The sequence below is a fragment of the Salvelinus alpinus genome, chromosome 3, assembly GCF_045679555.1.
Source record: "Salvelinus alpinus chromosome 3, SLU_Salpinus.1, whole genome shotgun sequence".
NCBI classification, from domain to species: domain Eukaryota; kingdom Metazoa; phylum Chordata; class Actinopteri; order Salmoniformes; family Salmonidae; genus Salvelinus; species Salvelinus alpinus.
The window spans coordinates 77858285-77874611 of record NC_092088.1 but is presented as its reverse complement, the minus strand read 5'-3'; the positions used below and the strand labels follow the sequence as shown (position 1 = coordinate 77874611).

Below are 16327 nucleotides of genomic sequence, written 5' to 3'. Positions count from 1 at the left end.
ACACTGGTGGCTCCAACCTCAGCAACAACACACACACACTGGTGGCTCCAACCTCAGCAACAACACACACACACTGTTGGCTCCAACCTCAACAACAACACACATACACACTGGTGGCTCCAACCTCAACAACAACACACACACACACACACTGTTGGCTCCAACCTCAACAACAACACACACACATACTGTTGGCTCCAACCTCAGCAACAACACACACACACACTGGTGGCTCCAACCTCAGCAACAACACACACTGGTGGTTCCAACCTCAACAACAACACACACTGGTGGCTCCAACCTCAGCAACAACACACACACACACACACACTGTTGGCTCCAACCTCAACAACAACACACACACATACTGTTGGCTCCAACCTCAGCAACAACACACACACACACTGGTGGCTCCAACCTCAGCAACAACACACACTGGTGGTTCCAACCTCAGCAACAACACACACACATACTGTTGGCTCCAACCTCAACAACAACACACACACATACTGTTGGCTCCAACCTCAGCAACAACACACACACACACTGGTGGCTCCAACCTCACAAACAACACACACTGGTGGTTCCAACCTCAACAACAACACACACTGGTGGCTCCAACCTCAGCAACAACACACACACACACACACTGTTGGCTCCAACCTCAGCAACAACACACACACACACACTGGTGGCTCCAACCTCAGCAACAACACACACTGGTGGTTCCAACCTCAACAACAACACACACTGGTGGCTCCAACCTCAGCAACAACACACACACACACTGGTGGCTCCAACCTCAGCAACAACACACACACACACTGGTGGTTCCAACCTCAGCAACAACACACACACACTGGTGGCTCCAACCTCAACAACAACACACACACACTGGTGGCTCCAACCTCAACAACAACACACACAGACTGGTGGCTCCAACCTCAGCAACAACAACACACACAGTTGGCTCCAACCTCAGCAACAACACACACACACTGGTGGTTCCAACCTCAGCAACAACACACACACACACTGGTGGCTCCAACCTCAGCAACAACACACACTGGTGGCTCCAACCTCAGCAACAACACACACACACTGGTGGCTCCAACCTCAGCAACAACACACACACACACTGGTGGCTCCAACCTCAGCAACAACACACACACACTGGTGGCTCCAACCTCAGCAACAACACACACACACACTGGTGGCTCCAACCTCAGCAACAACACACACACAAACTGGTGGCTCCAACCTCAGCAACAACACACACACACACACACTGGTGGCTCCAACCTCAGCAACAACACACACAGACTGGTGGTTCCAACCTCAGCAACAACACACACACACTGGTGGTTCCAACCTCAGCAACAACAACACACACTGTTGGCTCCAACCTCAGCAACAACACACACTGGTGGCTCCAACCTCAGCAACAACACACACACACACTGGTGGCTCCAACCTCAACAACAACACACACACACTGTTGGCTCCAACCTCAACAACAACACACACACACTGGTGGCTCCAACCTCAACAACAACACACACACACACTGGTGGCTCCAACCTCAGCAACAACACACACACACTGGTGGCTCCAACCTCAGCAACAACACACACACACTGGTGGCTCCAACCTCAGCAACAACACACACACACACTGGTGGCTCCAACCTCAGCAACAACACACACACACTGGTGGTTCCAACCTCAACAACAACACACACACACTGGTGTCTCCAACCTCAGCAACAACACACACACACTGGTGGTTCCAACCTCAACAACAACACACACACACACTGGTGGTTCCAACCTCAGCAACAACACACACACACACTGGTGGCTTCAACCTCAGCAACAACACACACACACACTGGTGGCTCCAACCTCAGCAACAACACACACACACACTGGTGATTCCAACCTCAACAACAACACACACACACTGGTGGCTCCAACCTCAGCAACAACACACACACACTGGTGGTTCCAACCTCAGCAACAACACACACACACACTGGTGGCTCCAACCTCAGCAACAACACACACACACTGTTGGCTCCAACCTCAACAACAACACACACACACTGTTGGCTCCAACCTCAACAACAACACACACACACTGGTGGTTCCAACCTCAGCAACAACACACACACACTGGTGGCTCCAACCTCAGCAACAACACACACACACACTGGTGGCTCCAACCTCAGCAACAACACACACACACACACACACTGGTGGCTCCAACCTCAACAACAACACACACTGGTGGTTCCAACCTCAGCAACAACACACACACACTGGTGGCTCCAACCTCAGCAACAACAACACACACACTGGTGGCTCCAACCTCAACAACAACACACACACACACTGGTGGCTCCAACCTCAGCAACAACACACACTGGTGGCTGCAACCTCAGCAACAACACACACACACTGGTGGCTCCAACCTCAACAACAACACACACTGGTGGCTCCAACCTCGGCAACAACACACACACACACTGGTGGCTCCAACCTCAGCAACAACACACACACACTGGTGGCTCCAACCTCAGCAACAACACACACACACACTGGTGATTCCAACCTCAACAACAACACACACACACTGGTGGCTCCAACCTCAGCAACAACACACACACACTGGTGGTTCCAACCTCAGCAACAACACACACACACACACTGGTGGCTCCAACCTCAGCAACAACACACACACACTGTTGGCTCCAACCTCAACAACAACACACACACACTGTTGGCTCCAACCTCAACAACAACACACACACACTGGTGGTTCCAACCTCAGCAACAACACACACACACACTGGTGGCTCCAACCTCAGCAACAACACACACACACTGGTGGTTCCAACCTCAGCAACAACACACACACACACACTGGTGGCTCCAACCTCAGCAACAACACACACACACTGGTGGCTCCAACCTCAGCAACAACACACACACACACACACTGGTGGCTCCAACCTCAGCAACAACACACACACACACTGGTGGTTCCAACCTCAACAACAACACACACACACTGGTGGCTCCAACCTCAGCAACAACACACACACACACACTGGTGGCTCCAACCTCAGCAACAACACACACTGGTGGCTCCAACCTTAGCAACCTCACACACTGGTGGCTCCAACCTCAGCAACAACACACACACACTGGTGGTTCCAACCTCAACAACAACACACACACACTGGTGTCTCCAACCTCAGCAACAACACACACTGGTGTCTCCAACCTCAACAACAACACACACACACTGGTGGTTCCAACCTCAGCAACAACACACACACACTGGTGGTTCCAACCTCAACAACAACACACACACACACACTGGTGGCTCCAACCTCAACTACACACACACAGACTGGTGGCTCCAACCTCAGCAACAACAACACACACTGTTGGCTCCAACCTCAGCAACAACACACACTGGTGGCTCCAACCTCAGCAACAACACACACTGGTGGCTCCAACCTCAGCAACAACACACACAGACTGGTGGTTCCAACCTCAGCAACAACACACACACACTGGTGGTTCCAACCTCAGCAACAACAGACACACTGGTGGCTCCAACCTCAGCAACAACACACACACACTGGTGGCTCCAACCTCAGCAACAACACACACACACTGGTGTCTCCAACCTCAACAACAACACACACACACTGGTGGCTCCAACCTCAGCAACAACACACACACACGCTGGTGGCTCCAACCTCAGCAACAACACATACACACTGGTGGCTCCAACCTCAGCAACAACACACACACACACTGGTGGCTCCAACCTCAGCAACAACACACACACACTGGTGGTTCCAACCTCAGCAACAACACACACTGGTGACTCCAACCTCAGCAACAACACACACACACACTGGTGTCTCCAACCTCAACAACAACACACACACACTGGTGTCTCCAACCTCAGCAACAACACACTAACACTGGTGTCTGCAACCTCAACAGCAACACACACACACTGGTGGTTCCAACCTCAGCAACAACACACACACACTGGTGTCTCCAACCTCAACAACAACACACACACACTGGTGGCTCCAACCTCAACAACAACACACACACACACACACTGGTGGCTCCAACCTCAGCAACAACACACACACACTGGTGACTCCAACCTCAGCAACAACACACACACACTGGTGTCTCCAACCTCAACAACAACACACACACACTGGTGTCTCCAACCTCAGCAACAACACACACACACTGGTGTCTCCACCCTCAGCAACAACACACACACACTGGTGTCTCCAACCTCAGCAACAACACACACACACACTGGTGGCTCCAACCTCAGCAACAACACACACACACTGGTGTCTCCAACCTCAACAACAACACACACACACACACACTGGTGGCTCCAACCTCAACAACAACACACACACACTGGTGGCTCCAACCTCAGCAACAACACACACACACTGGTGGCTCCAACCTCAGCAACAACACACACACACTGTTGGCTCCAACCTCAACAACAACACACATACACACTGGTGGCTCCAACCTCAACAACAACACACACACACACACACTGTTGGCTCCAACCTCAACAACAACACACACACATACTGTTGGCTCCAACCTCAGCAACAACACACACACACACTGGTGGCTCCAACCTCAGCAACAACACACACTGGTGGTTCCAACCTCAACAACAACACACACTGGTGGCTCCAACCTCAGCAACAACACACACACACACACACACTGTTGGCTCCAACCTCAACAACAACACACACACATACTGTTGGCTCCAACCTCAGCAACAACACACACACACACTGGTGGCTCCAACCTCAGCAACAACACACACTGGTGGTTCCAACCTCAGCAACAACACACACACATACTGTTGGCTCCAACCTCAACAACAACACACACACATACTGTTGGCTCCAACCTCAGCAACAACACACACACACACTGGTGGCTCCAACCTCACAAACAACACACACTGGTGGTTCCAACCTCAACAACAACACACACTGGTGGCTCCAACCTCAGCAACAACACACACACACACACACTGTTGGCTCCAACCTCAGCAACAACACACACACACACACTGGTGGCTCCAACCTCAGCAACAACACACACTGGTGGTTCCAACCTCAACAACAACACACACTGGTGGCTCCAACCTCAGCAACAACACACACACACACTGGTGGCTCCAACCTCAGCAACAACACACACACACACTGGTGGTTCCAACCTCAGCAACAACACACACACACTGGTGGCTCCAACCTCAACAACAACACACACACACTGGTGGCTCCAACCTCAACAACAACACACACAGACTGGTGGCTCCAACCTCAGCAACAACAACACACACAGTTGGCTCCAACCTCAGCAACAACACACACACACTGGTGGTTCCAACCTCAGCAACAACACACACACACACTGGTGGCTCCAACCTCAGCAACAACACACACTGGTGGCTCCAACCTCAGCAACAACACACACACACTGGTGGCTCCAACCTCAGCAACAACACACACACACACTGGTGGCTCCAACCTCAGCAACAACACACACACAAACTGGTGGCTCCAACCTCAGCAACAACACACACACACACACACTGGTGGCTCCAACCTCAGCAACAACACACACAGACTGGTGGTTCCAACCTCAGCAACAACACACACACACTGGTGGTTCCAACCTCAGCAACAACAACACACACTGTTGGCTCCAACCTCAGCAACAACACACACTGGTGGCTCCAACCTCAGCAACAACACACACACACACTGGTGGCTCCAACCTCAACAACAACACACACACACGGTTGGCTCCAACCTCAACAACAACACACACACACTGGTGGCTCCAACCTCAACAACAACACACACACACACTGGTGGCTCCAACCTCAGCAACAACACACACACACTGGTGGCTCCAACCTCAGCAACAACACACACACACTGGTGGCTCCAACCTCAGCAACAACACACACACACACTGGTGGCTCCAACCTCAGCAACAACACACACACACTGGTGGTTCCAACCTCAACAACAACACACACACACTGGTGTCTCCAACCTCAGCAACAACACACACACACTGGTGGTTCCAACCTCAACAACAACACACACACACACTGGTGGTTCCAACCTCAGCAACAACACACACACACTGGTGGCTCCAACCTCAGCAACAACACACACACAAACTGGTGGCTCCAACCTCAGCAACAACACACACACACACACACTGGTGGCTCCAACCTCAGCAACAACACACACACACACTGGTGGCTCCAACCTCAGCAACAACACACACACACACTGGTGGCTCCAACCTCAGCAACAACACACACACACTGGTGGCTCCAACCTCAACAACAACACACACACACTGGTGGCTCCAACCTCAGCAACAACACACACAAATCCTCTATTCCTCCGTCCTACTTTGGCTTTTTCAACCAACTCTTCTTGAACGGCTGAAAAGCAACAGTGTGCCGTTTGCTCTTCTGAGCTTGTTTGTGTCTGTTTGATTCCCCTCCAGTTAAACACAGCAGAGAGAGGTTGTAAACAACCAATAAGATACAACTTCAGAAGACTAAGCTGAATCAGCTGGAATCAGGAGGAGAAGGGTGTGTCTTTATGCATACTGGTTAGCCTTGCTCTCGGACACAGCATGCTAAGTACCCAGACATAAAGAAACCCTGCTGAAGGTAGTGCTCCATCTGGTCTTATCATTGGGACTAGGTCCAGGCTGAAACAGATGTTGAGCAGAGAAAATAATATTGAACAGAGTCAACAATAAACCACAAGGATTGGAACTTCAATACGATACGGCAGCTGAGAACAGCCGAGAGAGACACAGCAGTCTGAGAACAGCCGAGAGAGACACAGCAGCCGAGAGAGACACAGCAGTCTGAGAACAGCCGAGAGAGACACAGCAGTCTGAGAACAACCGAGAGAGACACAGCAGCTAAGAACAGCCGAGAGACACACAGCATTCTGAGAACAACCGAGAGAGACACAGCAGCTGAGAACAGCCGAGAGAGACACAGCAGTCTGAGAACAGCCGAGAGAGACACAGCAGCCGAGAGAGACACAGCATTCTGAGAACAACCGAGAGAGACACAGCAGTCTGAGAACAGCCGAGAGAGACACAGCAGTCTGAGAACAGCCGAGAGAGACACAGCAGCCGAGAGAGACACAGCATTCTGAGAACAACCGAGAGAGACACAGCAGCTGAGAACAGCCGAGAGAGACACAGCAGCCTGTGGGCAGCCAAGAGACACACAGCAGTCTGTGGACAGCCGAGAGAGACACAGCAGCCTGTGGGCAGCCAAGAGACACACAGCAGTCTGAGAACAGTCGAGAGAGACACAGCAGCCTGTGGGCAGCCAAGAGACACACAGCAGTCTGAGAACAGCCGAGAGAGACACAGCAGCCTGTGGGCAGCCGAGAGACACACAGCAGTCTGAGGGCAGGTGGTTGGCGGAGTGGTTCATGTCTGATATCTATTGTCTTTCTCTCTCTCTTTATCTCTCTGTCTCTCTGTTTCTCTATTTCTCTCTGTCTCTTTCTCTCCCTCTTTCTCCCCCTTCTTTCTTTCTTTCTCTCGCTCTCTCTGTCTCTCCCTTTCTCTCACTCTCTCTCCCCTCTCGCTCTCTGTCTCTCTATTTCTCTCTCTCTCGCTCTGTCTCTCTCTCTCTCCGTCTCTCTCTCTCTCTGTCTCTCTCTCTCTCTGTCTCTCTGTTTCTCTCTCTCTCTCTCTCTCTCTCTGTCTCTCTGTCTCTCTGTCTCTCTCTCTCTCTCTCTCTCTCTCTCTCTCTCTCTCTCTCTCTCTCTCTCTCTCTCTCGCTCTCTCTCTCTCTCTCTCTCTCTCTCGCTCTCTCTCTCAGTGGTAAAGCCCAGTGGACACCATCTCAAGCTGGCCCTGAAGATGCAGAACTTTGGCAAGGCCATGTTTAAACCCATGAGGTGAATGTTTCTGGGGAAATCAATCAGGGGGAGTGCTCTGGTTTGTAGTGATATTTTGAAAAGTACTTTAATTCTATGAATCATTTGTTCCTCAGACAGCAGAGAGACCAGGAGACTCCTGGTGATGTGTTCTACTTTGTCGACTTCCAGAGACACAATGCTGAGATTGCTGCTTTTCACCTGGACAGGTAAACTACAAAACATGTACTCTCCTAATATTAATATTGACTAATTCAACCTTTATCTTCCCCTCTCATGCTATATCTCATGTTGTATCTCCTACTCTATCCACTACTGTATCTCATACTGTATCTCCTACTCTATCCACTACTGTATCTCATACTGTATCTCATTCTGTATCTCATACTGTATCTCATTCTGTATCTCATACTGTATCTCATTCTGTATCTCATACTGTATCCCATTATGTATCTCATACTGTATCTCATTCTCTATCTCATACTGTATCTCCTACTCTATCCACTTCTGTATCTCATACTGTATCCCCTAATCAATTCACAACTGTATCTCATACTGTATCTCATACTGTATCTCATACTCTATCCACTACTGTATCTCATACTGTATCTCATTCTGTATCTCATACTGTATCTCCTACTCTATCCACTACTGTATCTCATACTGTATCTCATACTGTATCTCCTACTCTATCCACTACTGTATCTCATACTGTATCTCATTCTGTATCTCATACTGTATCTCATTCTGTATCTCATACTGTATCTCATTCTGTATCTCATACTGTATCCCATTCTGTATCTCATACTGTATCTCATTCTGTATCTCATACTGTATCTCATACTCTATCCACTTCTGTATCTCATACTGTATCCCCTAATCAATTCACAACTATATCTCATACTGTATCTCATACTGTATCTCATACTCTATCCACTACTGTATCTCCTACTGTATCTCATTCTGTATCTCATACTGTATCTCCTACTCTATCCACTACTGTATCTCCTACTCTATCCACTACTGTATCTCATACTGTATCTCATACTGTATCATGTTCTATCTCATGCTGTATCTCATGCTGTATCTCATATTCCAACTCATACTGTATCTCATACTGTATCATGTTCTATCTCATTATGTATCTCATGCTGTATCTCATGCTGTATCTCATATTCCAACTCATACTGTATCTCATACTGTATCATGTTCTATCTCATTATGTATCTCATGCTGTATCTCATGCTCTATCATATTCCAACTCATACTGTATCGCATGCTGTATCTCATGCTGTATCTCATGTTCTAGCTCATACTATATCTCATGCTGTATCTCATACTATATCTCATGCTGTATCTCATACAGTATCTCATGCTGTATCTCATGTTTAAAATGGCGCCGGAGAGAAATGGCAGCAGTTTGACAGGCGCCCAACCAATTGTACTATAATGTGTTTTTTTGGCGTTATTTGTAACTTATTTTGTACATAATGTTTCTGCAACCGTATCTTTTTGCAAAAAAAGAGCTTCTGGATATCAGGACAGCGATCACTCACCTCGGATTAGACAAAGATTTTTTCTTCAACAAGCAAGACGCACAGGACATTCTCCAAACACCCGACAGGGCTAACATCCCCGTTATTTGCAAGAGGAAGAAACGCAGGTACAGGGGACACAGAGCGGGATGCCTCGTGAGGACCCGCAGAAGGCGAGTGGGAAAGCTGCCATTACCGTCAATATTACTCGCCAACGTGCAATCATTGGACAATAAATTAGACGAGGTACGATCACGAATATCCTACCAACGGGACATCAAAAACTGTAATATCCTATTTTTCACGGAATCGTGGCTGAATGACGACATGGATATTCAGCTAGCGGGATATACGCTGGAACCAGCAAGATAGAACAGTACACTCCGGTAAGACGATGGGGGGGCAGTCTGTGCATATTTGTAAACAACAGCTGGTGCACGAAATCTGAGGAAGTCTCTAGATTTTGCTCGCCTGAAGTAGAGTATATTGTGATAAATTGCAGGCCACACTACATGCCTACAGAGTTTTCAGATATACTTTTCGTGGCTGTTTATTTACCACCATAGACAGATGCTGGCACTAAGACCGTACTCAGTCAGCTGTATAAGGAAATAAGCAAACAGGAAACCACTCACCCAGAGGCGGCGCTCCTAGTGGCCGGAGACTTTAATGCAGGGAAACTTAATCAGTTCTACCAAATTTCTATCAACATGTTAAATGTGCAACCAGAGGGGAAAAAATGCTAGATCACCTGTACTCCACACACAGAGACGCGTACAAAGCTCTCCCTCGCCCTCCATTTGGTAAATCCGACCACAACTCTATCCTCCTGATTCATTCTTACAAGCAAAAATTTAAGCAGGAAGCACCAGTGACTCGGTCTATAAAAGAGTGGTCAGATGAAGCAGATACTAAACTACAGGACTGTTTTGCTATCACAGACTGGAACATGTTCCGGGATTCTTCCGATGGCATTGAGGAGTACACCACATCAGTCATTGGCTTTATCAATAAGTACATAGAAGACGTCATCCCCACAGTGACTGTACGTACATACCCCAACCAGAAGCCATGGATTACAGGCAACATTCGCACTGAACTAAAGGGCAGAGCTGCCGCTTTCAAGGTGCGGGACTCTAACCCGGAAGCTTACAAGAAATCCTGCTATGCCCTGCGACGAACCATCAAACAGGCAAAGCGTCAATACAGGGCTAAGATTGAGTCATACTACACCGGCTCCGACGCTCGTCTTATGTGGCAGGGCTTGCAAACTATTACAGACTACAAAGGGAAGCACAGACGCGAGCTGCCCAGTGACACGAGCCTGCCAGACGAGCTAAATCACTTCTATGCTCGCTTCAAGGCAAGCAACACTGAGGCATGCATGAGAGCATCAGCTGTTCCGGACGACTGTGTGATCACGCTCTCCGTAGCCGCCGTGAGTAAGACCTTTAAACAGGTCAACATACACAAGGCTGCTGAGTCCAGACGGATTACCAGGAAGTGTGCTCCGAGAATGTGCCGACCAACTGGCAGGTGTCTTCACTGACATTTTCAACATTTCCCTGATTGAGTCTGTAATACCAACATGTTTCAAGCAGACCACCATAGTCCCTGTGCCCAGGAACACAAAGGAAACCTGCCTAAATGACTACAGACCCGTAGCACTCACGTCCGTAGCCATGAAGTGCTTTGAAAGGCTGGTAATGGCTCACATCAACACGATTATCCCAGAAACCCTAGACCCACTCCAATTTGCGTACCGCCCAACCTGATCCACAGATGATGCAATCTCTATTGCACTCCACACTGCCACTACAGCTCAGCGTTCAACACCATAGTACCCTCAAAGCTCATCACTAAGCTAAGGATCCTGGGACTTAACACCTCCCTCTGCAACTGGATCCTGGACTTCCTGACAGGCAGCCCCTAGGTGGTAGCAACACATCTGCCACGCTGATCCTCATCACTGGAGCCCCCCAGGGGTGCGTGCTCAGACCCCTCCTGTACTCCCTGTTCGCCCACGACTGCATGGCCAGGCACGACTCCAACACCATCATTAAGTTTGCAGACACAACAGTGGTAGGCCTGATCACCAACAACGACGAGACAGTCTATAGGGAGGAGGTCAGAGACTGTACCATGCTGTATCTCATATTCCAACTCATACTGTATCTCATACTGTATCATGTTCTATCTCATAACGTATCTAATGCTGTATCTCATACTGTATCTCATTTTCTATGTCATGATGTATCTCATACTCTATCTCAGTTTCTATATCATGCTGTATCTCATACTGTATCTCATTTTCTATATCATGCTGTATCTCATACTGTATCTCATGCTGTGTCTCATACTGTATCTCATACTGTGTCTCATGCTGTATCTCATACTGTATCTCATGCTGTATCTCATGCTGTATCTCATACTGTATCTCATGTTGTATCTCATACTGTATCTCATACTGTATCTCATGCTGTATCTCATTCTGTATCTCATTCTATATCTCATGCTGTATCTCATACTGTATCTAATGCTGTATCTCATACTGTATCTCATTCTGTATCTCATGTTCTATTTCATACTGCATCTCATTTTCTATATCATGCTGTATCTCATACTGTATCTCATTTTCTATATCATGCTGTATCTCATACTGTATCTCATGCTGAATCTCATGCTGTACCTCATACTGTATCTCATGCTGTATCACATGCTGTATCTCATACTGTATCTCATACGGTATCTCATTGTGTATCTCATGCTGTATCTCATATTGTATCTCATGTTCTTTCTCATACTGTATCTCATACGGTATCTCATAATGTATATCATACTGTATCTCATACTGTATCTCATGCTGTATCTCATGCTGTATCTCATAGTGTATCTCATTCTGTATCTCATGCTGTATCTCACACTGTATCTCATACTTTATCTCATGTTCTATCTCATGCTGTATCTCATACTGTATCTCATGCTGTATCTCATGCTGTATCTCATACTGTGTCTCATGCTGTATCTCATACTGTATCTCATGCTGTATCTCATGCTGTACCTCATACTGTATCTCATGCTGTATCTCATACTGTATCTCATTCTGTATATCATGTTCTATTTCATACTGCATCTCATTTTCTATATCATGCTGTATCTCATACTGTATCTCATTTTCTATATCATGCTGTATCTCATACTGTATCTCATTTTCTATATCATGCTGTATCTCATACTGTATCTCATGCTGTGTCTCATACTGTATCTCATACTGTATCTCATACTGTATCTCATACTGTATCTCATGTTCTTTCTCATACTGTATCTCATACGGTATCTCATACGGTATCTCATTGTGTATCTCATGCTGTATTGTCCGGGTCAAGGTTTGGCTTTTTCAAGAGAGGCTTTATCACTGCCACTTTTAGTGAGTTTGGTACACATCCGGTGGATAGAGAGCTGTTTATTATGTTCAACATAGGAGGGCCAAGCACAGGAAGCAGCTCCTTCAGCAGTTTAGTAGGAATAGGATCCAGTATGCAGCTTGAAGGTTTAGAGGCCATGATTATTTTCATCATTGTGTCAAGAGATATAGTACTAAAACACTTAAGTGTCTCTCCCGATCCCAGGCCCTCGCAGAGCTGTGCAGATCCAGGACAGCTAAGCCCTGGAGGAATACGCAGATTCAAAGAGGAGTCCGTAATTTGCTTTCTAATGGTCATGATCTTTTCCTCAAAGAAGTTCATGAATTTATTACTGCTGAAGTGAAAGCCATCCTCTCTTGGGGAATGCTGCTTTTTAGTTAGTTTCGCAACAGTATCAAAAAGAAATTTTGGATTGTTCTTATTTTCCTCGATTAAGTTGGAAAAGTAGGATGAGCGAGCAGCAGTGAGGGCTCTTCGGTACTGCACGGTACTGTCTTTCCAAGCTAGTCGGAAGACTTCCAGTTTGGTGTGGCGCCATTTCCGTTCCAATTTCCTGGAAGCTTGCTTCAAAGCTCGGGTATTTTCTGTATACCAGGGAGCTAGTTTCTTATGACAAATGTTTTTCGTTTTTAGGGGTGCAACTGCATCTAGGGTATTGCGCAAGGTTAAATTGAGTTCCTCAGTTAGGTGGTTAACTGATTTTTGTCCTCTGACGTCCTTGGGTAGGCAGAAGGAGTCTGGAAGGGCATCAAGGAATTTTTGTGTTGTCTGAGAATTTATAGCACGACTTTTGATGCTCCTTGGTTGGGGTCTGAGCAGATTATTTGTTGCGATTGCAAACGTAATAAAATGGTGGTCCGATAGTCCAGGATTATGTGGAAAAACATTAAGATCTACAACATTTATTCCATGGGACAAAACTAGGTCCAGAGTATGACTGTGGCAGTGAGTAGGTCCAGAGACATGTTGGACAAAACCCACTGAGTCGATAATGGCTCCGAAAGACTTTTGGAGTGGGTCTGTGGACTTCTCCATGTGAATATTAAAATCACCAAAAATTAGAATATGATCTGCTATGACTACAAGGTCTGATAGGAATTCAGGAAACTCAGAGAGGAACGCTGTATATGGCCCAGGAGGCCTGTAAACAGTAGCTATAAAAAGTGATTGAGTAGGCTGCATAGATTTCATGACTAGAAGCTCAAAAGACGAAAACGCCATTTTTTTTTTTGTAAATTGAAATTTGCTATCGTAAATGTTAGCAACACCTCCGCCTTTGCGGGATGCACGGGGGATATGGTCACTAGTGTAACCAGGAGGTGAGGCCTCATTTAACACAGTAAATTCATCAGGCTTAAGCCATGTTTCAGTCAGGCCAATCACATCAAGATTATGATCAGTGATTAGTTCATTGACTATGACTGCCTTTGAAGTGAGGGATCTAACATTAAGTAACCCTATTTTGAGATGTGAGGTATCACGATCTCTTTCAATGATGGCAGGAATGGAGGAGGTCTTTATCCTAATAAGATTGCTAAGGCGAACACCGCCATGTTTAGTTTTGCCCAACCTAGGTCGAGGCACAGACACAGTCTCAATGGGTATGGCTGAGCTGACTACACTGACTGTGCTATTGGCAGACTCCACTAAGCTGGCAGGTTGGCTAACAGCCTGCTGCCTGGCCTGCACCCTATTTCATTGTGGGGCTAGAGGAGTTAGAGCCCTGTCTATGTTGGTAGATAAGATGAGAGCACCCCTCCAGCTAGGATGGAGTCCGTCACTCCTCAGCAGGTCAGGCTTGGTCCTGTTTGTGGGTGAGTCCCAGAAAGAGGGCCAATTATCTACAAATTCTATCTTTTGGGAGGGGCAGAAAACAGTTTTCAACCAGCGATTGAGTGCTGAGACTCTGCTGTAGAGCTCGTCACTCCCCCTAACTGGGAGGGGGCCAGAGACAATTACTCGATGCCGACACATCTTTCTAGCTGATTTGTATGTATATCATGCTGTATCTCATACTGTATCTCATGCTGTATCTCATACTGCATTTTCTATATCATGCTGTATCTCATACTGTATCTCATACTGTATCTCGTACTGTATCTCATACTGTATCTCATGCCGTATCTCATGCTGTATCTCATACTTTATCTCATGTTCTATCTCATGCTGTATCTCATACTGTATCTCATGTTCTTTCTCATACTCTATCTCATACGGTATCTCATAATGTATATCATGCTGTATCTCATACTGTATCTCATGCTGTATCTCATACTGCATTTTCTATATCATGCTGTATCTCATACTGTATCTCATACTGTATCTCGTACTGTATCTCATACTGTATCTCATGCCGTATCTCATGCTGTATCTCATACTTTATCTCATGTTCTATCTCATGCTGTATCTCATACTGTATCTCATGTTCTTTCTCATACTCTATCTCATACGGTATCTCATAATGTATATCATGCTGTATCTCATACTGTATCTCATGCTGTATCTCATACTGCATTTTCTATATCATGCTGTTTCTCATACTGTATATCATATTGTATCTCGTACTGTATCTCATATTGTATCTCGTACTGTATCTCATACTGTATCTCATGCCGTATCTCATGCTGTATCTCATACTTTATCTCATGTTCTATCTCATGCTGTATCTCATACTGTATCTCATGTTCTTTCTCATACTCTATCTCATACGGTATCTCATAATGTATATCATAATATATCTCATACTGTATCTCATGCTGTATCTCATACTGCATTTTCTATATCATGCTGTATCTCATACTGTATCTCATATTGTATCTCGTACTGTATCTCATACTGTATCTCATACCGTATCTCATGCTGTATCTCATACTTTATCTCATGTTCTATCTCATGCTGTATCTCATACTGTATCTCATGCTGTATCTCATGCTGTATCTCATACTGTGTCTCATGCTGTGTCTCATGCTGTATCTCATACTGTATCTCATACTGTATCTCATGCTGTATCTCATACTGTTACTCATTCTATACCCCATGCTGTATCTCATACTGTATCTAATGCTGTATCTCATACTGTATCTCATTCTGTATATCATGTTCTATTTCATACTGCATCTCATTTTCTATATAATGCTGTATCTCATACTGTATCTCATTTTCTATATCATGCTGTATCTCATACTGTATCTCATGCTGAATCTCATGCTGTACCTCATACTGTATCTCATGCTGTATCTCATGCTGTATCTCATACTGCATCTCATTTTCTATATCATGCTGTATCTCACGCTGTATCTCATACTTTATCTCATGTTCTATCTCATGCTGTATCT

At 46.4% G+C, this 16327-nt stretch overlaps 1 protein-coding gene across 2 annotated transcripts in view; it reads left to right on the top strand.

The window, feature by feature from the left end:
* Positions 1-16327, top strand: part of LOC139571387 (pseudokinase FAM20A-like) — a 42444-nt gene that overhangs the window by 9405 nt on the left and 16712 nt on the right. For both annotated transcript variants that reach the window (XM_071394205.1, XM_071394204.1), the window contains 2 exons: positions 7975-8053; positions 8149-8241. In XM_071394205.1, coding sequence (XP_071250306.1) covers positions 7975-8053; positions 8149-8241 — 172 coding nt within the window. The remainder of the gene's footprint in view (positions 1-7974; positions 8054-8148; positions 8242-16327) is intronic.